General features: G+C 38.7%; 1 protein-coding gene across 2 annotated transcripts in view; it reads right to left on the bottom strand.

The window, feature by feature from the left end:
- The window catches only part of EEA1 (early endosome antigen 1), a 411,681-nt gene that overhangs the window by 289,807 nt on the left and 94,513 nt on the right, over positions 1-27,361 (bottom strand). Inside the window, exon 2 of one of the 2 annotated variants that reach the window (XM_049093902.1) lies at positions 21,128-21,237. The exons of the other annotated variant lie outside the window; for it this stretch is intronic. Within the exon in view, the coding sequence (XP_048949859.1) occupies positions 21,128-21,162 (35 nt within the window). The 5' untranslated portion in view covers positions 21,163-21,237. The remainder of the gene's footprint in view (positions 1-21,127; positions 21,238-27,361) is intronic. 2 annotated transcript variants of the gene reach the window in all.

The following is a 27,361-nucleotide window of genomic DNA, read 5'->3' on the forward strand; positions in this document are numbered from 1 at the left end:
AAGGGAGATGGAGAAGCAGGCTCCTGGCTCAGCAGGGAGCTTGACATGAGGCTCAATTCCAGGATCCTGGGATCATGACCTGAGCCAAGGGCAGATGCCCAACCAACTGAGCCGCCCAGGTTCTATTTTTATTCAGAATGTTTAAGTGAAAAGAAAAGATATCTATATCTTTAATATATATATCTTATATATAATATATATATTATATATATATAAGATATATAATATCTTATATATATTATATATATATATATATATATATATTCTTAAAAAAAAAAACACTATTAATCCTTATCCAGCTCCACTATCAGATATTGCTTAAAATGTTGGAGCCAGAATCTCAAATTTGGCTTTCTCATTTCCCAAGTTTATAACATTAGTAGGTTACATATTTCCTCTGTATCTCAGTTTCTTCATCTGTAAATTGGGGATGATAACAGTATGTTACTTGATGGGTTGTTGTAGAGATTAAATGAGTTATCATATATAAAGTATAAAGAATGATACCTAACCAAAAACGAGCACTTAAATTCATTAAGATAACATTAACTGCTATAACAAATAGAGCTAAAATGGTTTTCACTCATTGGTTCAAACACAATAGATATTTCTTCCTCATTTATGTAACATTCCAAGGTGTTCTTGGTCAGTTGGGGCAACTTTACATGACTTTGCAAGGACCTACATTAATGGATTCCCAATTATCTCCAATACATGGCTTCTCCATCCCTATTAGCTAGAAAAAGGAAAGAACACAGAGACGTGTGTATCGGAAATTCCTATGGGTCAGACTTGGAATTAGAACACATTATTTCTTCTCACATTCTATTGGCTAGAACATAATCACAAGGCCACACCTAACTACAAAGGAGCCTGGGAAATGTAGTCTAGAAAATGGATTTTAGTGACTGTGCAGAAAACTTTGCTAAAGTAATTATTATTATTGCTCTCATTTTTACCGACTTTCTAGTTTGAGGTCTCATCTTCATGCACCTGGCAAGTCACGAAAGCTTCCTCATTTGTCTTCCCCCAGACTGTTCCCCCAACCCAAATCCTTTCTCCACACCAAACCCAGACTTATTATCTAAAATCCAAACCTGGGGCAGCCCAGGTGGCTCAGCGGTTTAGCGCCGCCTTCAGCCCAGGGCGTGATCCTGGACACCCGGGATCCAGTCCCACCTTGGGCTCCCTGCATGGAGCCTGCTTCTCCCTCTGCCTCTCTCTCTCTCCTCTCTGTGTATTCTCATGAATAAATAAATAAAATATTTTAAAAATAAAATAAAATAAAATCCAAACCTGATCATCTCACTCACCCTCCCCCACCTCCCAACTTAATATCCTTCTGTGATTCCTCTTTGCCTCAGGATACAAAGTCCTTGCAGTCCCTCTAGGATACAGTCAACACACATCCCTTTGGTCTCATTTCTAGGCCCTCCTCATCTTGCAGCTGGTATTTTGTGATGGGACACTGTGGCCACTCCAGTGAATAAGGTAGAAGGACCCTGCCCTATAGACTTAACATTTTATGTGGTAACCAAAACTAGTAAACAAATAAATAGACAATATTAAGTAGTAAGTGAAGACAAATAAATGGTAAGGAAATTGAGAGTGGTAAGATAAATAGATAAATAAATAACATCTTAAATTTTACTGGCAAGGGAAAGCCATCCACAGAGAAATACACTGTAGACTTGCTCTTCACTAAAGTTACTCATGCCCTGCAACTGCATATTACAAAAGAGTTCTTATCGTTGACCTATACTTGTGTTCCTTTGAGCTTCTTTTATGACCGCTATTCAGGGAAACAATATAGAGCACTAAAGATTGCCTAATGTGCTATTTGTGGGGGATGTTGACAGAATAATATAATTTATTTTTGTCCACTGGGGAGTTAGAGTACAAAGGGCCCATTTCCCCCCTATGATCTTCTTTGCAAAAAAATTCAATGTAAAATATTTAATAAAATCAGGTTTTACTCAAATATATAAAAGTTTATTCTTTTTTAATAAAAAGGACAATGTTATTGTCACCTTAGTAGTTTTTTAAATGTTATATTTGTGATGTGCCTGTCACTTTACTCTATTTAGATTTTCAAATTCAGGAGATCTGAAGTTGAAGAATTTCTTATAGATGCTATTCATTTAATCAGGGTAAGCTGCTCGTACCTGACTTAGATCTTTAACGGTCAAACATGAGCATTTGCCATGATGTGACATCCACATAAAGCCATGAATTTCCTCTCAGAATCCTCTACTAAAAAACTGGAACTTTTAATTCATGATAGCGAAAGAAAGTTGCAAACAATCTAATTGTCAAATAGTTGGAGGATCTTTAAATAAAAATTAGAGTACGGTACTGTCATCAAAACTCAAATTTTTGTAAAATACTTAAGAGTATGGAAAAATAGGTGGGATATAAAAACCAAGTGAAGAGGGGGAAAGTAGAAGAGCATAAAGAATGTAATTGTGGGACACCTGAGTGGCTCAGTGGTTGAGCATCTGCCTTCAGCTCAGGTCATGACCCCAGGGTCCTGGGATCGAGTCCTGCATCAGGCTCCTTCATGGAGCCTACTTCTCCCTCTGCCTGTGTCTCTGCCTCTCTGTGTGTGTCTCTCATGAATAAATAACATAAAAAAAAAACACAAAAGAATGTAATTGTGTGAGTCAGTTTAGAAAACTCAAAATAACCTAAAAGAAGTCAGGAGCCTGGCAGTTCAGAGCTGGTAGGGTAGCTTTACAAAATTGTCAGAGACCCTGAGCCTTCTGTATTGCTACTCTCCTTTCCTTAGCAGATGACTTCCAAGCCATGGCTCAAGATGGCTGCTTAAACTCCATCTGTTATACCTACATTCCAGCTACCAAAGGAAGAAATAGGCAATAAGGGCATGCCTCTCACGGTAGACAGAAGAATGGCCTGCTAAAGATGCCCATGTCCCAGTCCCTGAAATGCATGAATATGTTACCTTAATGGAATAAGGGACTTTGAAGATATAACTAACTTAAGGATCTTGAGATGGGGAGTTTATCCCAGTTATCCAGGTGGGCCCAATATAATCAGAAGGATCCTTATGAAGGGCAGCAAAATGGTAAGAGTTAGAGAAGGAGATGTGACAGTGGAAGCAGAGGTCAGTGTGGCTCAGGGCCCAGATTTTGCCTCAATGTTTTCCTTTTTAAAAAATGGAAATATATATCCCAAAGGAAATAGGTTAATTAAGTTTTGCTAGAAGTCTTAGGTTGCAAAAATGGAGTCTCGATCCCAATGGTAATTACATAAGGTTAAGCAAGAGGAGGAAAGGTTATTTACAATATATCTGAATCTCACTCCATTAAGGAAGAAGTAAAGGATAAACTGTATATCTGTAGGGCCTGTAACCAAGGACGCATCCAGCATCAGCCCACACCCTTGTCTTTCTTTCTCCCCTCTGCTTTTCTCTGTTTCACTGCATTTTCTTCTACTGACAATGGACCTTATTCACATGATGAGAATCAAGGCAACAGGCATCCGTGGGTCACTTAGTCCAATTTAAAGATCATTCATTCATTTTCCATGTGTTTATTGAGCCCCTACCATGTGTCAGGCCAGTGAGGACAGACAAGTTCCTAGCCTCATTCTGGTAGCTGATACAGAAAACAAATACATAAACAAGATCCTTAGAGATCAGGATCGTGTTTGTCATTGTTCATTAGGTATGATGATTGAAATGTGCCGAGAGATGAAACACAGAATAACTGGGGAGACCACTGTATACTGGGTGGTCAGGGAAGGTTTCTCCAAAAAGCTGACACCTAGGACCCCAAAGAGAAATAAAGCAGACATAAGCATGATCCAGGGGACAGCAAAAGCCCCAACATAACTTCTCGAAGCAACAGAAGGAAGGCCAGCATACCTGGTGCCAAGTGAGCAAATGGGGATAGTAAAAGATGAAGCTAAGAGCAACATCCAACAGAGCTTCATGGATACATCTTGGTTTTTCTAGGAAAGTCCCCTTTACACCTGTTTCCCACCGTAAATGTTAAAAGCAATCTCAGGTTGGATTATAAATTTCAGTCACCTTGCATATGACGCTATAGGAGTCAGGATTTTCTCCTAAGAGAAATGGAAAGGCATTGAAAAGTTTTAAGCAAGGCAATGCAAAGATCTGATTAGTATTTAATGTCACTGGAAACCAGATAATGAGTTAATAAATGCAGTAAGTTAAATATATCTACACTTGGAGTAAAATAGAAATAAATATTGAGATAAAATTAAAATAGCTACAATTTGCAACTTAGCACAAGGCATAGATAGATATACCCTCGTCATTCTGATAAATATGGAGACCTTAAAACCACCACTCTGTTATTCTTCCTCCTTCTTTTAAACTCAGAAGCCCTTTCTGAGGCAGAACATAGCCCCAGCTGTCTGGGTCTCATAGCAACTTGGCAGCACAATGCTTCTAGGCTGAAATCCCAACTTCCATGGATTCATGCAGTTTTAGCCACAAATATTTACCTTACCTGGCTCCTGGGGCTAATTAAAAGGGTAAGGCTCCATTCCACTTGGCTCTCCCCTAAATTGCTTTCAGAGTCAGAAGCAGCTGCTGGACAAGAATGACAGCTCCATAATTCTTCTCTACATCTACACAGGACTCCCTCACAAATGTCATTTTCAAATTAGGAAAAGGGTCCATAACCATACCCTGCCCTTCCCACTCTCCTACTGGAGTTGAAATTGCATCTCCTTATAATGATTTCTCCTAGAAGCTGAAGTTATACTCAGAGCACATCTATCTTGCAGTTGTCTCTGGAAGAGAGAATCTCTGGATCAAATACTAAAAGCTTGTTATGCCAGTTATAACATAGTGTTCCATCACAAATATTTATTCTTATTATAAAAATTATACATGTTTATTATAGATTCAGGAAGGTGGGGGTTGCCTTGGTGGCTCAGTCAGTTAAGTGTCTGACCCTTTATCTCAGCTCAGGTTTTGATCTCAGCATCATGAGTTCAAGCCCTCCATTGGGCTCCAAGCTGGGCATAAAGCCTACATTTAAAAAAAAAAAAAAAAAGATTCAAGAAGGTGACAATTGAAAAGTGAATTTTTCCCTCTCTACTCCCTCAGCCCCTGTCACGGACCCAATGTCAGTTCTGGCCATTTTATATGCATATATATGCAAGTAGAGAAATATTTATTGGCATTTAAATAGGTCACCCTAAAGACATTAAGTGATTTCATGATATCAAGCAAGTCCTGATTTGATGAACCATGAAATGGAATCACATCACAGTTCCCTGGCAGGAAATGAAGACTCAGCTCTCCTTGCAAAGCACAATAGCTGAGTTAATTCTGGTTATAATTTAGAACAGGGTCAAGATACCAAATTCAGATCACCAGGCCCAGGAAGAAATCAAACAGGAAGTAAAGTGACAACTCTGAAAACAGACTCAGCGCTTGAGTAGCAGTTGAAAATAGATGGAGAAGCTGGAAATCAAGTCTGAGACAGGGCTCAGAGTGCAGGGTCTGGTCCAGAGAGGAGGAGAAGCACTAGGGCGTCTACTGTGGTCACTGGGGTGAAGGAAGTTAGCAGAGTCAGAGAAGCCAGAAAGACAAGATGGGGTTTTCATTAGAGGGAAAGGGGAGCTATTGCTGGGAAAACAGAACACATCCACAGAGTGAGAGGAGCAGAGAAAGGCATCTATCTGGGGAATTATGAGGCCAAGAAACATCGTGAGAGAGAGAGAGAAGTCGAGAGATGGAATCTCCCTCTGAAGGACTTTGAATAATTTCTAACAATATTATATGTTACCTTTCAGGTACTTCTCTTTTGTATTTTTTATGGTAGTAAAATATACATAACACCACTTTAACCATTTTTTAGTGTACAGTTCAGTGGCATTAAGTACATTATTCACATTGCTGTGCAATCATTACCAACATCCATCTCCGCAACTCTTTTCATTTTGCAAAAACTGAATCTCCATCCCCATTAAACCCCACTCCCCCAGCCCCTGGCAATCACTATTCTACTTTGTGTCTCTATGAATCTGATGACTCCAGGTACCTCATGTAGGTCAAATTATAAAATATTTGGCCTTTTACGACTGGCTTACTTCACTTAGCATAATGTCTTCAAGTTTCAGTCATTTTTTTTTTAAGATTTATTTGTTTTGAGAGACAGACAGACAGACAGACAGATGAGGAGGAGCAGAGGGAGAGGGAGAGAGAATCTCCAGCAGACTCCCTACTGAGCACTGAGCCCAACTCCCAGCTCCATCTCACAATCCTGAGATCATGACCTGAACTAAAACCACGAGTCAGATGCTCAATCAGCTGAGCCACCCAGGTGCTCCAAGGTTCATCCATGTTATTGAGTATGTCAGAATTTCCTTCCTTTTTAAAGCTGAATAATATCTATCTATCACAATAATATGTATCTTTATCTACTCATCCATTTATTCATGGACACTTGGGTTATTTCCACCATTTGGATATTGTCAATAATGCTGCTATGAATATGGGTATACTTTCAAGTATTTTTCTAAATAAAATATTTCAAGCCACCAAAGACAAACAGAATAGGTTTGTTTGTTATTTTTTCTGTGTTTTTCTTTAAGCAGAGAAGGGGATTCCTGAGGAAAAGAAAGCATGGATGAAAGTGTGGAATGGAGAAACATAGCTTGATCAATAAAGAGTAGGAGGCTCCATGGGGCAGCAGCCTGGAAGGAGGATAGAGTGAAAGGTGAGATAAGAAACATGAGCATGTCAGGGCATTGAAGTCTAAAAGTACAGAAAATAATGGAATATATTCACATCACCCAGTTGTATCATATCTCTGTATTTTGCCATATTTTCTTTAAAAAAAAGAAACATACAACATTCTGGATACAATTGATGCTCCCTGCACAAACCTCATCTCATTCTTTCATTCCCCTTCACAATGGCACTCACTTTCCTGAATTTCAAGTTTCTTTTTTCCATGTTTTATGATTTTACTATGTATATAAATCATGTGCTTTCATGCTTGCAAACTTTATTATATGAATGACATCATACTTTGTACACATCCTTTTCCAACTTTTTTCCCCATCAATATTATGTCATAGATATTTATCTAAATTATTTCATACTAATAATCCATTTTATGAATATTCTGCACTGTATTTTTATGCCATTACAAGCAGCAATACTACAATGAACATTCTTGGAAATTTTCCTTGCTATGTGAGACTTTAAGCTGTTCACCTAGATGTGGAATTGCTGGATTCTAGAGTAACATGCACCTTCAACTTTATTTGTAAAGTCAAATTGCTTTTCAATGAAGTGGTTGTATCAATTTATACTTCCACAAGCAGTATACAATTGTTTCCATTTTGCCCCATTCTTGCCAACAATAAATATTGTCAGATATCTACATTTTTAAAAAGTTGGTAAGATAGCATACTGGTTAAGAGCTGGATTTTTGAGCAATACTCTTGGTGTCCAGATCCTGGCTTTATTCCTTACTAATTGTATGAGTTTTGGTTCTCCTTTTCCCTCTCTGAAAGAGGAAATAGCTAGTAGTACCAACCTTATGCATTTATTGCAAGATTTAAGTGTGTTGACACATGGAAAACATATGGAAAAATGTATGGGCAGTGCTCAATAAATGTCAACCCTGTTTCAGGAATCTGAATTGGTCATTCAAGTTTTATCTTATGTGAACTTCTTATTCCTTTCCTTACCCTTTTCATATTGATTTGTAGGTATTCTTTAAATCTCCTGAGTAATAATCATATGTATTTATATGTTCCAAATACCTTCTTTCAGCCAGTGGCTTGTCACTTCAGTTTTTATGACCTATTTTGTCATGAAGATTTTTTGGGTTTGTTTTTTTCAATAATCCAAGTTTTATTAGAGAAAACCTTCTAGTCCCCACTTCTTTTCCATTCAATACTCCAATTTCGGCCAAAAAAGGATGTTAGGGTTAGGGAGGATATGAGTTAGATCCAAGATCTAACAATAAAATTGTCAAAGTAATTGTTATGAAGTTTTTAATCAGAATCTAGTCAAATATATCATCCCTTCTATTTTTGTTTCCTGTTTATTTTTTTTCCTGACTTTGTTCATAAAAATATTCTTTTTTTTTAATTTTGCTCGTTTTATTTATTTTTTTTAATTTTTATTTATTTATGATAGTCACAGAGAGAGAGAGAGAGAGGGGCAGAGACATAGGCAGAGGGAGAAGCAGGCTCCATGCACCGGGAGCCCGATGTGGGATTCGATCCCGGGTCTCCAGGATCGCGCCCTGGGCCAAAGGCAGGCGTCAAACCACTGCGCCACCCAGGGATCCCCATAAAAATATTCTTAAATATTTTCTTTTTCTGAAAGTTCTTGAAATTTGCTCTTCACATTTAGGATTTTAGGATTTAATCCACCTGGAATTTAATTTTGTTATTAGTGTTAAGAAAGGCATTTTTTTCTCTGACCACTTTTCCATATGCAAAAACAAATGCTTTGGTATCATTAATTGAATTTTCAGTGCCATTTCTTGCCTTTCTATATATATTTATATCTGGTTTTAGTCTTTCTGTTTTGCTTCATTATTCTATTGTTATTAATTATAATAATAATTTTGCCTGCATCAAATACATTAACACAAAACAGTACAATCATAATGTTGTAATTACTTACAATAGCTTTAATATTAATCCTGTCATTGCCACCTTGGTTAAGCTAATTCCTTTCCCCTTAAGGTTCTAGGTTCAAGTTGGCCAAGAAGAATTTGTATGAGACCTTGGCAGGTGGAGGTGAAGGGAGGCTGTTACTCTGTGAAAGTCTTCACAATTAGATGGATTGACTAACACATAGACATGGAAGTAATAGAAGAATTCGAGCTTGCCCTTGCTCTCTTCTGCTTTGCATTCAGCTTTTCTTCCCAATTGCTGGTATTACAGCTCAAGGTCTACTACCAGATCCTTGGCTAAGATCCAAAGACAAGGTGGCTGCACAAAAGCAGCAGTTTTGCATAGACTTCTCCATGTGCTCACCTCTACAGTACAACCTCAGCTGCTGGGCATGCTTGGCTTCTTGGATTTCCCTGTAATTTCTGGCTTGTCTACCCACACCAGTGCTCCTAGAGAAATAGATAAAGATTCTTCCTTGATCTTCCACCTTTTCATCCCAGACCTTCATTTTGCCAGCTCCTCCCATAGTTGTAAGGCCCACTTCTATTTGGTCATCACATTCATTCTGGCTTTGCTCTCTTGACTGAATTCCAACTGACACACTGAATATGGTAGAGTGAGCCTTCCCATTTGAGTCTTCTTCAAATTTCTTTCTCCTTTGCCCTTCCATCTGACTTTTTTTCTTTTAAGATTTTATTTATTTATTCATGAAAGCAAGAGAGAGAGGCAGAGGGAGAAACAGGTTCCCCACCAAGCAGGGGCCCAGATGCAAGATTCAATCTCTCAACCTTGGGATTGTGACCTGAGCTGAAGGCAGACACTTAACAGACACCCAGGCACCTCCCCCCCAAATGAACCCCCCCCTTATGACTTTTTGAATCATCTTATCAATATATCAAAAAAAAAATCAGTTGGGATTGTTTGAATTTATAATCTAGGAAGAACTGGTATTTTAAAAATAATATTTCATTTTTTAAAATTACTTATTGATGTATGGTAATATAAACTATTTTTATACTAATCCTGTATCTAGTAACTTGCAGATATCTTATATTCATTCTAATAGTTTGTATTTTCTCTTAGGTTCTATGAATGTAATACTGTTCTTATGAGTAGTGATATTTTGGGTTTTTTGTTTTTTGTTTTTTGTTTTTTTTCTTTTCCAATCTTCATGGCTTTTCTTTTCTTCTCTTATTGCCCTGACTGGGACCTTCAAATAGTGATTGGATGGAAATGGTGAAAATTGGCATCTTTTCCTAATCCTAATATTGAAGGAAATAATTCTAAAGTTTCACCAGTAAATATAATGCTTGCTACAAGTTTCTGAGAAGTATATTTGTTCAATTAAGATAATTCCCCCTACAGGGGTACCTGGGTGGCTCAGACAGTTAAGCATCCATCTCTTGGTTTCAGCTCATGTAATGAGCTCAGGCTTGTGAGACTGAGCCCCAAATCAAGTTCCATGCTCAGCACAGAGTCTGCTTGGGATTTTCTCTTTCCCTCTCCCTCCTCTCTGCCCTTCTCTGCTCACTTGTGCTCTCTCTCTCTCTCTAGTAAATAAATAAAATATTTTTTAAAAAAGATAATTCCCCCTACAAATAAAAAAAAAATCCCCAAATAACCCAATTAAAAAATAGTCAAAGACTTGAACAGATATTTCTCCAAAGAAGAAATACAAATGGCTGGCAAGCATATGAAAAGATGCTCAAGCTCACTAACTATCAGGGAAATGCAAATAAAATCCATAATGAGATATCATCTCACACCTGTTAAGATGGCTATTACCAAAAAAACAAAGGTAACAAGTATTGGCAAGGATGTAGAGAAATTGGAACCATTGTACACTCTTGGTGGAAACATGAAGTGGTGCAATCACTACAGAAAACACCATGGAGGTTCCTCAACAAATTAAAAATGGAACTATCATATGATTCAGACATCTCACTCCTGTGAGATATATATCCAGAAGAAATGAAATCAGGTTCTAATAGACTTATCTGTACTTCCATGCACATTATAGCATTATTCACATCAGCCAACATATGGAACAACCCAAATATCCATTGACAGGAGAATGGATAAATAAAATGTGGCATATTCATACAGTGGAATATTATTCAGGCTTAAAAAAGAAGTAAATCCTAACCTTTGCAACAACATAAATGAACCTGGAAGATATTATGTTAGGTGAATAAGTCAATAATAGCAGGATAAATACTCCCACAATTCCACTTATATAGAAGTGTGTTTAGAATGGTAGTTGCCAAGGGATGGGGAAAGGGGAAATGGAGAGATGTTCAATGAGCATAACATTACAGTTATACAAAATGTACAAGTTCTAGAGATCTGCTGTGCCACACAGTATTTATAATTAACAATATGGTTTGTGCACTTAAAAATTTGTTGAAAGGGAAAATCTCATGTGTTCTTATCACACACACACACACACAAAAAGCAAAGAGATTCAAAGAAACTTGGAGGCGATGGATATGTATAGTACCATGATTGTGGTGATACCAGAAGTGAATGTTTATGTCCAAACTAATCAAATTATATACATTAAATATGTGCAGCTTTTTAGTATATTGATTATATATACCTCAACAAAGCTGCAAAAATAAATAATTTTTTTAAATGTCAGGCTTAGGTAACAATGAAAGGGTAGGTTCTTGTTTTTACCAAGGAGAATCTGGGAAGAGATTTTCATTCTTAAAATGAAATTGAATTGAATGAAAAATGAATTTTTCCCTAAAATGGACAACATACATTTGATAGACTGATTAATGTCCAATATTCAGAATAATTTCAAGTTTTATGAAATAAATGTGTACCAAAAAAATTCCTTATTCGTATTTCCTGGGTTTTTTAAAATATGAGAGAGTATTACATTTTAACAAATTATTTTTCTGCCTCTATTAAGACAATTATTTCTCTTGCTCTTTCTCTTTTCAGTTGGTTAGTGTGGTAAATTATATTAATAGATTTTTCTAAGATTAAACCATCCTTGCTTTCTTGGGATAAACCCAACAGTGTATTGTTTTTGTTAATAAGTCACTGACTTTGCTGAATTTTATCAGAATTTATACCTTTTTATTTGGAAGCAAGTTAGGCTTATAATTTTCCCTACCATCCTTGTCTTATTTTGTATTCAAGTTTGTGCCATTCTAATAAAGCGAGTTTTGGGATATTTCTCTTCATACTCTATTTCTCTGGAAAAGCTCATAGTAGATTGGTACTATATGTTCTTGTAAATTTGGTAAGACTTGCCTGTAAGAAACTAACTGTACCTTACTTCATAATGTGGGTAGATTTAATCACTGATTTAATGTCTTTCAAGATCATAGGATATAGGTCATTTATTTCCTCGAGTCAGTTTTAATTGATTATAGTTTCCTAGAAAATTGACTATTTTGCATACTTCTTTTTTTTTAAGATTTTATTTCTTTATTCTTGAGACACACAGAGAGAATGGCAGAGACACAGGCAGAGGGAAAAGCAGGCTCCCTGCAGGGAGCCCCATAGGGGATTCAGTCCCAGGACCCAGGATCATGCCCTGAGCCGAAGGCAGACACTCAACCACTGAGACACCCAGGTGCCCCCACTTTGCATATTTCAAATTATCTGACATAAAGCTGTACATGATTTTCCCTTGTTACCTGTTTTAATTTCCAGTGTATTTGTGGTTATGTTGCTTTTCAATTCCTAATGTCAATATCATTTTGGATATCTTTTGAATGTAATGCCAGGATGAGACTGGCCCTAAGGAAGCCCAGTTTTAAATGAACTGTAATGGCCAATTCCTACAATAGCCCAGAGTCTGAAGTAGGAATAGAAATAGAAGGACCACTGGAACTATTTCCCTACAACTTCTGTCTACTGTCCCTAATTCCCCCCTATGAAATCACATAACCTCAAATGCATGCTTGTACACACTCCTTAGAAATTCATACCCTAGGGATGTCTGGGTATGAATAAATGAAATCTTTTAAAAAATTATGAAAACAAATTCATACCCTTGCATAAATGCAAAATGGTGGTGGTCTATTTTCCCTAAGTGCTCAGTCCATTCAAAGAACAGAAGACAATAACCTATCTCTCTTGAAATATATCTTCTACAGCTTAAGAATTCTCGGTTTTTCTAACAGTTACTCAAATACTCGATCATAAGCTGTTTGCTAGCCGCCTGCTTCTAGTGATCCAACCCAGTGTACTAGCATCCTAAACTGAATCCCCAGGTGTGGTTTGATCTAAACAAGTAGGATGAGTCCAGTAGGACGGGACCCCTCCGTTAGTGCTTCCTAAAATACATTGATCTTCTGTTCACTCCATCACACTACTGACTCATGTTAATGTTGCAGTCAACCAAACATTTGGGCTTTTTTTCACACATGCTGTTGAGGAATTTTTATTCCCAAGTGATATAGGAGCAAAACTCCATTATGTAATTCCCTACTCTACCAACTTACAAAGAGAATTTAAAGCTTATCTGGGCCATAAGCAAGTATCCTTGTAAGCAAGGATGGAGGAGCTAGCAGACAGTCCTGTCCTCAGCAATCTAGAGGAAGAGACCTTCCTTTATAAAGGAAGGCATGCCAGCTGGATTGGACCACAGTACAATTGCCAAGAACAGGAAAAGAAAAAGAGTGACCATTTATTAAGAACCTACTGGGGGCCAAATCCATGTTAGGTGCTTTATATATGTTATCTAAACTTTAATCCTCATAACAACACTAAATCAAGGGGTAAAGATGTAAATAAATGAATGCCAGATAAAAATATCCCCAATTTATTTATGAGGAAACAAGACTCAGAGCATGACTTGCACAAATGCTGAAAAGCAATGGACTCTAAAATCTGTGTAATTTCTTCCACAGAGCCAGCCAGGAGTGAATAAATGTGGGTGTAGGCATCAAGCAGCAAACAGCAAGGGCACTTGTGTAATGCTTTATAGTTTAATGAAGGAATTTCACCTACATTAACTCTTAATTTAATCCTCATAACATCCTCATGTGGTAGGCAGAGCAGGTGATACAATCTTTATTTTACAAGTAAAGATATCAGTATTCAGAGAATCAAGTGACCTATCCAAGGTCACCCAGCTAGCCAGTGAGGTTGCAGGGCAGACCTTGACCCCAGGCTCCCTGTCAGCAAGCGGCAGGTAAGCACCCCTCCTGGCTGCCCTATAGGGCAAGGAGGACATCAGCGGGCTGGAGCGAGTGCTCATTGCTGATGTGGATGTGCGTAAGGGAATAGCTCAAAAACCTAACCTTCCCAAGACAATGTAATACTCTGTTATTATTTTTTAATCATCTTGAGGCTTCAGAAGGCACAGGAGAAGGAAAGCCCTGGCTAATGGCAAAAGAAACAGAGAGCAGTTTAGGACAGAGAACATTGCTATTTCTTCTACACCAGGCAAGGCTGCTTTTTACTACTGACAACATTGATGTACTGGATTATTTTGGAGAAGGGGGCTGTAATTCTATCGACCAGTGAACTTATTGACTTTCATGTGATTTCTTCAGCAAAGCTAGAATCTTAAAAAAAACAACAAAAACAAAAAAACAAAAACAAAAAACCCTCAAAATGAAATCAACTGTGTTCATTTCATAATCCATTGAAGACATGTAAGTTTAACATCCGTCAGGTATCCTCAGAACATTTAGTGTAACCAGTTATTTAAACTCCACTTAAGTCAAGCACCATCTTATCCAAGCCCTCAAAATAGAAGTTTTGCCTGTTAATTGTTGATTCACTCGCTGGTAACTGGTTTCCCTGTGGTCTCAACTGAGACCAAATCCCCCCAACTGGGAGTTTTTCTTTTCCCTATGCCACCAATTCATGTCTATTGTCCTCTCTCAAGCTTGGCTGAGAAACTAGAGTTTTGTTTCTTCAACCAAGATGTTACAAAATCCTGGAGCAGAACCTGAGCTTTTCTGTAACTTTCTAAGCCTCACTGTGGCTCAAGTTCACCCAAGCACCTTAAAAGAACAAACAGATGGGGGCACCTGGGTGGCTCAGTCAGTTAAACATCTGATTATTGATTTCAGCTCAGGTCATGATCTCAGGGTCATTAGATGGATCCCAACATTGGGCTCTGCCTGCTAAGATTTTCCCTCTCTGTTTGCTCCCCCTTCTCCCCCCACCCCATGCTCTCTCTCTCTCTCTCTCTAAAAAAAAAAAGAAAAAAGAACTTACAGATGCCTGAAGTGCTCTCAGAAAGGATTCTGCTACAGAGAAATGTGTTAAACTACATAATGAGAATGCCATATCAGCATGTCAGCAAGATGCAAACTATGGAAAAAAGAGATGAAGGGAGAGCTTATAGATTCAAAGAGACTTTAGAGAACTGACAACCAATGTGACAGTTGAACTTAGTCGATTCCCATTTCAAACAAACACAAAACAACACAAACAAACAAAAACAAAAGAAAATTTGGGACATTTGGAAGATAACTGAAATTTTGAACATCATTTGGGTATTTGATGATTTCAAAGACCTTTTGCTATTTTCTGTTTGGATGTAATAATGGTATTGTGGGTTTTTTTTAAGAGTTGACATCTGATAGAGAAATTTACTGAAATATTTTGATAATATTTGAGACTAATGTGATGATAAAATAGTATGATGTCTAGAATTTCCTTCAAAAAGGAGTAAATAGAAACCTAGATGAAGCAAGACTGGCCATTAGTTGATAATTATTGCAGCTGGGTATAAGGTTAATGGGGGCAAGTGGGGTTTGTTATGCTTTTTTGGCCTACTTCAGTATATTTGTGAAAATTATAATAAAATTTTAATTCCCCTCGGTTTTTGAACTGTTGTATTTCTCCACCCCTCCCACAACCTTAACACACTCATATGCACATTCATATATAGAGACCACCTGTTCCAGTGTGAATTCAATGTTTATTCCCCAGAGGAGAAGAAAGGAGAGGTGGGAGTAAAGTACTTTTGTACTGCGTACAAATACAACACATTTTAGACTTTCTCATATGATTTGTACTAGCTCTAGACTGAGAGAAGAGCTGCTACGTCAAATCAATCCAGTTACCTCTAAAGACCAGTCTCCTCTCCTTTTAAATTAAAACAATTTGTTTCTTTCTTTTTAAACTGCCATGCCTATAATTTATGAGGTTTGTGTGTTTGTGTTTGTGTATGTGGGACCACCACATACATATGTGCAGACTGTGCACAGGACAAGGGTTTCAAATCCAGGAGGCATCCTGGACGTTGTCAATATTGCAGGTTTGCATTTTTATGATGACAACCATCTTGCAAGTAGTAATAAACATCTTGTAACAAAATCAGTATTTGATAACTTTTCAACAGATGGAAGCAAAAGTGTCTTAAGGTGAGGGCTCCTTTTCTCATTATGGACTTACATATGGGGTAGCAGTGGATTTGATCTGCGTGACTGCCTGAGTTTGAATTCCTCTTATATCATTCACTGACTTGATAATCTTCCTAAGTTCCTGAATGGCCCTGATCCTAAGTTTTCTTCATCTGTAAAATGGGAGGGTAAAATGGAGAAAATTGTTCAAAGTTTTAGATCCATATGAAACAGTGCCTGCTAATTTGTAAGCCCTCACTCAGTGTCAGAGGTTAGCTCTTATCATATCTACTCATACATATCTAATTTTCTGGGCGAGTGGGTGTGTGTCTGTGTGTGTGTGGTGTCGTTCCTAAATTCATTTAGTCAGTTATTGAAATGGACTTCCAGAGGACTGTGTCCAGTATTTTACTAACTTAGACTATTTTAAAAAGAGGACTTTTTTTTTTTTCCCCTAACCACCAAGTTTTGAAAGATGCTGTAAAGCTCAAGGTCCAGGTAAGCAGCCGGGGTTTATAAGTCTTTCTGCACACAGGAGCTATGTGCATATGCTGCTCAAGAGCTCTTTGAAGAAATATTCTGGGGTTTTTCCATCCTGCTAACTACTTGGCCAGTAAGCCTGTGATGGGAAAAGATCCAGTGGGAGTTGCCAGCCGCAAAAGGGGTATTACCCCACAGGCAGAATAGAGTCAAAATGCCTCAAGAGGTTAAAAGTCTATTTTTAAAAGGAAAGAACACAGAGTATGCCTTTAACTTGTGTTAAAAATAAACTCAGCTGCCTCCTTTACGCTTCCCACCCCCTCCCCCTGTCCTCCCATACCCTGTACTGCCCATAGGGAAGAAAGAGTACTAGTGTTTCATTTAGTTTCCCCACATGAGTGTTTCTTTTCTTTTCTTTTTTTTCATCTGTAGCCAAACATGAGCTACTTGGTTTTCAGTTCACAAAACAAATTGCATTCTCTCTCAAAATTTCCTCAGGGATCTGAAGGAAGCAGGTTGGATTATAATCTAGAATCGACCCATGTCAGGGGCTAAGGAAAAAATCCACACAGAGATAAACAAGATGGATCCCTGCCAGGTTTCCCTCGTGCCTGGGAAGTATCTGCAGGGGAGGTCATTCATGCAAGAGGGCCTTTCATGGAATGCTATTTAGTGTTGGGGTTTTAAGCACAGGCTTTTCCTGAGGCATGGATAGCCATAGAAACTCTGCGTTGCTGAGTTACTTTCAATAAATTCCATTAAACAACTACAAAAATCCTATAGATCAGATGTGCCAGTCTTTGTTCGCAAAAGAGCTGATCTATATAGAAGAAAAGCCGCTGTCTAGAGTGAATAATCGTGATTTCTTAATGTATGTAGATGGTAGAGGGGGATTTCAAGACCCCAATGAGAAGCAAAGATTTTGAAGAATAGAGAGACCCAGTTCTGCCTATATGTAGTACTGATATTTCATTGAGGGGAGAGGATGAGAGGTGAAGGGGTCACTGGGAACCTGTTTACTTAAAAAGATTTTTTTTTTTTTTAAAGAGACAGCCTTCAGTCCACATATAATGAAGGAAGAAGCAACAGAATTCATTTTAAGAAATAAAATTCTAGTCTCAGGTCAGCTTCTCCCTTGAAAGTGACCTCAGTGAAGCCATTAACTTCCCTACGGTTTCCTTTTTACAAAATGTAATCCTCACCTTCTTAGATCTATTCTTTAATAGGAATATTGCTGAGTTACAAACAGTTGACAAAAACAAAATACTGTATCAGAGCACTTAAACACGTTTAAAATCTTAGTACAAATGTGTACTGATTTAAACATCATTCAAAAGTGATGAAGTGATATTGATGCATATCTAGAAAGGTAGAAGGGAAATGTTATCAATAAAGGTTGAAGTTGGGCCAATTGTTTTGCATTTTTCATGAGAATGAAAAACTCCAGTGGGGGTATTAGCACCTACCCATATACACCTTGAAAACAGAGTAAAGGTAGAATGCCAAGTTCCTAGCCAGCAACGATCAGCCTCTGGGGCACTATGAAATTCTGGCAAGGGGTCTTCTACTCCATATGTTCAACAGACATTGTCCAAGACCCAGTGAAGACCTTGTTTTCACCATGTATATATGCAACTATTTTTCAAATGTATATAGATTGGTTGTGATTAATAAGATATAATTGATAAATTATAAATTCATTAATTTTGTTTCTGTATTATTAATAAAATAAAAACTCATTTTAAAACATTAGCAGAATCAAGTAGATTTTCAGCATGTGTTTTCTTTTCTTCAGCATTGATCATTGTGGATTTATTGGTATCAATCTATACTGATTAATTTGTATTAAATTGTATTTATTTGTATTGATCTACTTGCTGAAATAATTTCCTTTCCTTGATCTCACTGTATACTTTATCTATGTTTTACAAAAGCAAACGCTAAAATATAATAAGTATAATGGACAGGAGTGTATATAGCAAGCCCAGTGGTGTATACTAAAATATCAGGACTGCCTCACATCTGATACTTTTCATTTCAGCAAATACTACATCCTGGTCACTCACTATCATTTCTGATGATTCAATTATTGTTGAAATGTGTATGATTTTTTTGGTCATTTGTATATTTTTGCATTGAGACATAATGAACATATTATATTAGTTTTAGGTGTGTAGCATGATGATTAGATATTAGTATATACTATGAAATGATCACCATAGTAAGTTTAGTCAACATCTATCACCTCACATAGTTACAAATATTTTTCTTTTCTTTTCTTTTCTTTTTTTAAGGATTTTATTTACTTATTTGAGAGAAAGAGAGAGTGTGAGCAGGGTGGGTGCAGAGGGAGAGTCTTAAGCAGACTCCCCGCTGAGTGTGGAGCCCAATATGGGGCTTGATCTCACAACCCTGAGATCATGACCTGAGCCAAAAACTTAGTCACCCAGGCGCTCCACAAATTTTTGTTCTTGTGATGAAAACTTTTAAGATCTACTTCTTAACAACTTTCAAATATATGGTCCAGTATCATTAATTATCATCACCAGGCTGCACATTTCACCCCCAGAACTTACTTATCTTGTGACTGGAAGCTTGCAACTTTTGACGCCCCTCATCCATTTCAACTGCTTCCCAGCCCCTGCCTCTAGCAACCACTCAACATATATTTCTTAATCAACTAATTCTAAAATCACAGATCCTCTCAGGAACCCTGGAACTTAATATTTAACTTTGTGCCTTAAAAAGGCATCTGCTACATTAGTTCATTAAACAAGTAATGGGACAATGATGCTTGTCAGTAATTCAATGTACTGCACTAAAAGTGAAGAATCAAGTCTGAGATAAAAACTTTTGAGCCAGTATCTATTTATTTGTGTTGTTCCAGAAAGGACTAAGGATGGCATACAAAAATACATATAATTCAGCAAGATACAACCCATTAAATATAAAGGAGGGGGAAAAGACAAAGAAAATAGGCTAGAAAATGTGTGGCAGTAGTAAGGTTAGGATATAAAAGTCAGACAAAGGGAAAAGGGTACCATTAGCAGATACATAATTCATATTACTTGTTAAATAAATACACATTGGCTTCTTACAAGAAGACCAACTCTTTCAGCTGGCAAGATGAGAGAAAATTAAGGAAGAGCAGCATCCCCAAAGCATACTGTTGCAAATAGGTTAAAAACTAAAGCCAATATCCTCATGCCAAAATTTGAGTCCATAACTAAACCAGTAATGCTTAGTAACTAAGTCTTTCCAACTTTTGGTAGAAATTATCTTTGCCTTCTTATATGGGAAAAGTGATTTGCTTCCATCTCATACACCATATCAATTACACAGATAAAAACAGAAATAATGTGTCCTAGCAAGATATAATTCTCAGTCTTGTCTTACCTCCAGATGTGTTTCCAAATTATGATCTTTAAATGCCCTTGAGAACTCTCCAATGGTGACATTTTACCCCATTTTATTTTCTCTTACATTGTCCTGTTGCAATTTTCCCCATTCTGACTCTTAGCCTTGGCCACCCTGAGCACTCAGCGAGATGGAGAAATGGATGGCCTCTGGGAGGAGAGATTCAGAAGAAGACATCCCAAAACTACATGAAATGGCAAAGCTGGGACTCCTGGGAATACATTGTGGAGACAGCCTAAAATCAGTCCCTGAAGACAGGCTGGGCCTGCAACTCATGACTGGACACCTCACTGCTGACTGAGAAGTCCAAAAAACAAGTCTGGGAACCTTCCCCCTCCCTGGGCACTAACAAATCATCAATCCATTTAAAACTCATGAAGCACGGGGCACGTTGGTGGCTCAGTTGGTTAAGAGTCTGCCTTTGGCTCAGGTCATGATCTCAGGGTCCTGGGATGGAGCCCTGCATCTGGCTTCCTGCTCAACAGGGAGGCTGTTTGTCCCTCTCCCGCTGTCCCTACTCCCCACTCGTGCTCTCTCTTGCTCTGCTTTCTCTCAAATAAATAAATACAATCTTTCCAAAATAATTAATAAATAAATAAATAAATAAATAAATAAATAAATAAATAAATAAACTCATGACGCAGACATGCAGTGAGTACCTTCCAGGCACTGAGCTAGTGCTAGGGAAAGAGAAGCAAAAGGCCTATAGCCTATGCCACTACCTTCAGTCTAGCTGGAGAGTCTATTATATAAAAATTTCAATATGGTGGTTAAACACACAGGCTCTGGATCCAATTCCTGAGTCCTACTTCCATTTTTGCTATGTCATCTAGGACAAGTCAAATTTCTGGGGTTTCAGTTTTATCATCTGTAAAATGGAGATTTAAGTTATAGAGAAAAATCTTGGAATGGTACTGGGCATGGCTTCCACCCTCAGACCACTGTTTCCTCCTGAGATACTTGTCTCTGTCATGGGGACCAGAATTGACTTTGCATATGTTATTCCAGGCACTGTTCAAAGTATTTGACACATTTTAATTCATTTAATCTTTTTTATATCACTATACAGAGGATACTACTATTACCTGCTTTTCATACTTCTAAGGCATAGGGATTCAGTGCTTTGCCTAAGGCTCTCAGAGAGGCAATATGTATCAGTCCTTATGGATCACACACTCGGGACAAATTATCTGGGCCCTCCCTAGAAGTTGTGTGACATTGGGTGAATGTCACACAACTTCTCTGGGTCTGTCTCTTACCTGTTTGCTCTCAATCCATTCCCCATCTTCCCCATAACCTCTGAGAACTACATTTCAGCCACTGAGTGTCTGGTTAGCTCAGCCAATGAAAAGCACTGGTAGACCCTAATCTGTAAAGAGGAGAGAAATGTCAGGGTGTTTCATTCCCTCTGTTTGGGGTGGCAGCTCTGGCATGGCGGCAACTCTTCCCGGGTTCCAATTCCTTTTTTCCCCTTTGGATTCCAATTCCTGTTGGGCAGCCCCAGAACCTCAGCTCTGGTGACATCACCTCCCACTCCTGCACCCCACCCCCATCCTTGTGACTTACAGCAGCAGCCTCCTACTCTTGCTCCTTTCCAGGTTGCCTTGGCCACGTACTATCTGCCTTTTGTGCTCTTGCAGTACCCTTGTGGTGGAGCCCTGTATTGAATTTCCTCTGGCGAATTACTAGGGTAGCATCTGTTTTCCTAATGGACTGTGATGGATACATTTTGTGCTTCCACTTCTTCATCTGCTAAAGGCTAATTGTACCTACTTCAAAGGGTTGTGAAATTAAATGAGTGAATACATTTGAAGTGCTCTGAACAGGACCAGGAACATGGCAAGCAAGCAGCAGCTCTTCTGGAACACAGCCAAGGAACCAAATTCCCTTTCTAGGATCTTAGGAAGGAGATCCTGAAGCCTTAAAGGGATGAGATAGGTAGTAGTAAACCAGGAAAAGCAAAAGAGAAGTGTTTCAGCCAAAGGGATCAAACAGTTCCGTGGCCAAGAGGTAAGAGACAGCAGGTGTCTTTCTAAAAACCAGGAAAGGAAAAAGGTTCAGAAAGACAGGACCATGTGGACAGCACAAGGTGAGGGGAGAGTCTGGGAAGAAGAATGAGACTGGAAGGGACAACAGAGCCAGATCATGCCTTTTGATTAATGTTAAGGGTGTTCAATTTGTTTTCAAAAGGAGGCCATTAGACTGAAGTGGCTCTAAATGCCTGACATAAACAAACCAAAATCTAAGCCCATAAATGCCTCAAAGTTAAGAAATTGATATGAAGGACAGCCAATCACAAACAGCCAACTAGGCTTAAAGATATAGTCAAATAGAGGGATCCCTGGGTGGCACTGCGGTTTGGTGCCTGCCTTTGGCCCAGGGTGCGATCCTGGAGACCCGGGATCGAATCCCACGTTGGGCTCCTGGTGCATGGAGCCTGCTTCTCCCTCTGCCTGTGTCTCTGCCTCTCTCTCTCTGTGTGACTATCAAAAGTAAATAAAAATTTAAAAAAAAAAAGATATAGTCAAATAGCTTCCTTTCTTTTGCTTCTGCCCTTGCTCTGTGTTAAGTCTTTCTCCTGACTCCTATCAGTGGAGCGTTTCTAATCACTTCTAGTTCGGGATTCTATTCCAACTTGGATTTTTGCTCAAATAAACTTCAAAAACTTTTAATATGCTTCAGTCTATCCTTTAACAGGCTTTGACCTGAAGACAATAGGAAACCATTGGAGCATTTTAATTAGTGGAGTGACACAACTGACTTTATGATTTAGAGAGATTTCTTTAATTGCAACATAGGAAGTATATGGGGTGGGAAGGCAAAAAAACAGAGAGGCAGGAAGAGCTATTAAGAGACCATAGCATGTATCCGTTTAGGAAGCAATACCTTGGACTAGGTGGTGACATTCAGGAGGTAAGAGTGATGGGACAGTCATGGGACTGGAAGTGGTAGCCAAGGGAGAGGGAGGTATCAAAAAGGATGGCCAGGTCTCTGACCCAGGGAAATGCAAACAGCAAGCAGCGCAGCAGAGTTATGGTTTACACAACCCGCATCCAAACCCCCAGCTCTACGCACAACTAGCTGCTGAAACTGGGGCCAGGTACCAAATCACTCTATGCTTCAGATGTGTGGAATGGGGAAAATATCTGTACCTCCTGTGCTAGGCTCTCAAACAGGCAAAATGAGGTAAAGCATGTCAGATGCTTGGAATGAAGCCTGGACTATCATGAGCACAGTGAGTCCAGGTCACTATTAGAGACAAGGATCTCAAAAGAAGACATAATCTCAGGGGTGGGAGCATGATGAATTCAGATCAGTCATGCTGACCGTGAGACATTTATGGAACCAGACAAAGAGTCCTGGTCTAGAGATAAAGTGAGAACAGATTTATAGGGCACACTCGGGGGAATGTCAACATTTAAGTGACAATTTCAGAAAGACAAGCTGTGATACTGTGATTTATAACAAGAAATATATATTCAGTCATTGTTCTGTTCCTGATACAGACCCCCCCTAAAACCCTTCAAATTTTCTGTGATGAGAGTAATCAATGTGTCTTTTGTGATGTTAATGGGACATTTGGAAAGCACCTAAGGCTGGGAGCTGGTTGCAAGGGGAGTCAACAGTAGGATTTAAGTGTTAGAACTTTCCATCTCAACCCCAACCTTTGGGGAGGGTGGGTGGAGGGAGAGGTTGGTGGATGAATCAGTCGCCAACTGCCAATGATTTAATCAATCATGCCTGTGTAATGCAGCCTGCATAAATACCCAAAAATGATAAGGTTTGAAGGGCTTCCAGGTGGGTATACACATGAATGTGCTGAAAGAGGACATCAATCACCTCCATTTTGACCTCAATCTGTACTTTCTAATTGATTAAGTTCTTCTTTCCAGCTTATCTCTTAACTCAGGCAAACGATCCTTTGTGCAAAGCACCCTGTGATGGGAACCGAAACTACCCTTAAGCAGTAAGGACTAGCCTAAGCCAGCAAGACCCCAGAGTAATTGACCCCAAGACAATGATCCACCTGACCTTTATTGCCCACTTGCATGTACTCACTGACCTTTGTTTCACATTTTCTTTATATAAACCTAGAAGTATTTTCAGCATTTTGGAGACACTAGTCTACTGTCTTCCCAGCATTGGTCTCACTGAAATAACTCCCTTTCTTATTTCACCACCACTCATCCTTTTGCCTTTGGATTTTGTCAGCAGCACATGGCCGAACCTATTCTGCTTGGAACCCCCTATGTCAGGTGCTCTTGCACCTGCGTGCCCCGGATACAGTGCTGGAAGAGCGGTGCACCTGGAGAGGGCATGGAAGCTCTGCACCCCTTCCCACATACCTTGCCCTTGCATCTCTTCCATCTGGCCATTCCTGAGTTATAAACTCTTACAATAAACTAATAATCTAGTAAGTAAACTGTTTCTCTGAGTTCTATGAGACACTCTAGCAAATTAATTGAACCCAAGGAGGGAATTGTTGGAACCTCCAATCTATAGCCAGTCAGAAGCACAGGTAACAACCCGGGTTTGTGCCTGGCATCAGAAGTTGGAAAGCAGATGACTGTAGGACTGAACCCTTTCTTATAGAATCTCACACTATCTCCAGGTACATAATGTCAGAACTGAGTTGAACTGTTAGACACGTAGCTTGTCAAGAGACCTGCTGAGATGTGTGGGGAAGAAAACCCACATGCTGGAGTTGGTTCAAGAGTCATAGAGGCCTAAGAGGAGACTGAAGAAAAGCAGTCTGAAAAGTAGGAGCCAGCAGTGGCTGCAGTCCAGCTGTTAGGGGAAAAGAAAGACCATAAAAATAGCAGGAGCTGGGACTGAGAATTACTGGTGTGACTTGGGGTCTTCACTTATCCTCTCCAGCCAGGGATCATGTGACATGGTGGCAAGAAGCTTGCCTCAGTTGACCTGTAAAAGAGCAAACACCAGACATCCATGTCTGATATTCTGTGCTGACCTTGGTGACTAGAAATGACACAGTCCAATTTTTCTGGCCACTCCATTGAACCCCTTGAGCTTTATGTTCATGTGACAAACCACAAAGCAGATATTCCTACTGAGTACAAATAGCTGCTGTGATTGAGAACAAACATGAATGTAGGTATCTGCCTTCTCCTATAACACAAGGCCATCTGTAGGTTCCTCATCTCCTTTCCAAGGTTCAAATAACCATTTGAGTAATTGTAGCCTCACATTTTTGTTTTGTTTTGTTAAAGACTTTGATTCTAGAAGGTTGTTCATATGCTTTGTTTATTAAAATCCCAAGACCTGGCCCAAGGCCTCACTCCCAGGATTCTGATGACAATGCTAGCATTCTGTTAGCCCAGAAGAGGCCTTTGCCAGAGGACACCAGGGGGATTACTCTGATTCAATGCAGAAAGGTTGTGAAAGCGCTTTATATTCTTTCTAGCACAAGCAAAGGGAGTTGTTATTTTTATAATCATCATCAGAGCTTTCTACTACATTGTTTTGGGAAATAGTCATAAAAAAAAAAAGAGTACTTCTCTTTTGAATTCTACTACCCTCAAACTTTCATTAACACTCAATCCATTTTAGAAAAGTTCGGCATTAAGCTTCCTGCAGTGCTTTGGCACAGTAATACTTATGCATTTGGGATAACACAATAATTTCTTGCTTTAGAGGAAAAGAATTTCTCTGGTAAAATGAACCTTTTTGCCCTAAGATGGACCAGTTCTATTTCTCATTCCTCCATTCTCAAGGTTAGTTGGATTGCTGAACTCCCACACACTGAAAAGAAAGTATTAAACAGCATCCAAACCAGCGTGGAAGGGACATGGAGAGAAACCAGAACTAAGGCTGACCAGTCTGAAAGCTAGTAAATGCTATCAAATTAAAAACTTCCCATTTATCAATAGGTAACCAATAAAAAGGGAATATGCATGAGTTTTTTAAAGCTCCATGAAAAATGAAATGTATTAGCATAATTGACTTTATTATGCAGTGATAACATAAATGGCAATCCACTCTCGTAGAATATTAGTGTTGAAATTAGGAAATGGTAGCACATTCACACACAAGAGCTAATGGAAGCTCTAAATATACATTATAGTCCATCTGGACGACAAGAGCCTGCCTTAACACATTAACCAGAGGACCAAACCAGAGAAGGCAAACAGCTCTTAAAAATGCAAAAGAAAAAAGAGATTCACTTGGAATTTTATCTGGTAAAATATCAAGTCATAGAATCAAGTCATCTGTTTCATGGACTATTTTTATAACTCAGATGTTATTTTTGATGCTGTCTTTAGATGCATAAAAAGAGATTTTTCTCCCTCTAAACTTGAAAGAGTTTTGTCGAAGTAGGTACCTCACAACTTGTAAATGGCATTCAGTTGTTGAAAATAATTTTGATGATTTGGCTTTGACATTCCCTACATTTGTACAATAAACAGGGCTGCTGTTTCTATTCTTCCAAAGCCATTTAAACACTAGACCATGGGGACCAAGTCCTTTTAGCATTTTGCAAGAGTTATGCTTTGCACTAACTGAACAACAAGCTTATGTTTGCAAAACCAAATTTTTTTTCCAGTTTCGGCTCTGCTTATTAACAAAGTAGATATTTCTCAAGCCAACATTTCCTCTTTGTTTATGGTTGGAGATGTTGACCCACATGAAAAAACAAAATCCACTGATGAGCACAGAAAATTACCCCAACACAGAAATCTCTCTTTAAAACAATCCTGTGGCACACAAGTCATCATGATAACCAATGTACTCATAGAAAGTCAACAATGGCTATTTGCCGTTGATCCAGTTCCTCCATTTATGAGATTTTTGTAACATAAATAGATCAGAGAGTCTTGCAAAAAGTGTATTTATGGTTGAACTTTTATGCATTTCAGAATTTGTTTGGAGTACTGAGGCATGCTATCCTGAGTGTGTTGTTTTCTTTTGTGCAAACTCTGGTGAAAAATAAGAACAGTGAGCAGAATAAAGAAAATTTAATCCAGGCCCCGGGTTAATAAGGAAGATCACCTCTTGGCCTGGGGCCAGTGGGGCTTTAGTTCTCCTTGCTGGGCTCTCCAGGGAAACTAACCAAATATTAATCAGATCTGTAAACCTTCTACTTCAAAGCTTCCAGAGCCAGGGCACCTGGATGGCTCAATAGGTTAAGCTTCATACTTTTGGTTTCAGCTCCAGTCCTGGTCTCATGGGTTACAGGATCAAGTCCTGTGACAGGCGCGCACTAAGCAGGGAGTATGCCTGAAGATTCTTTCCCTCTGCCCCTCCCCACCACTAGCTCATGCTCCCTCTCTCAATCTCTCAAGTAAATAAATAAATCTTTAAAAAGATAAGTTTCCAGTGGCTCTTATTCACTCAAATAAAACTTCTGACCCTGGCCAACAAAACTCTACACAATCTAACCCCCTGCTCAGAATTTACCAGCCCTGACATGGGCTGAATTGTGTCCCCTCAAATTTATATGTTGAATTCCTAAACCTTAGTACCTCAGAATA

This window comes from Canis lupus, chromosome 15 (genome assembly GCF_003254725.2).
Source record: "Canis lupus dingo isolate Sandy chromosome 15, ASM325472v2, whole genome shotgun sequence".
NCBI classification, from domain to species: Eukaryota; Metazoa; Chordata; class Mammalia; order Carnivora; family Canidae; genus Canis; species Canis lupus.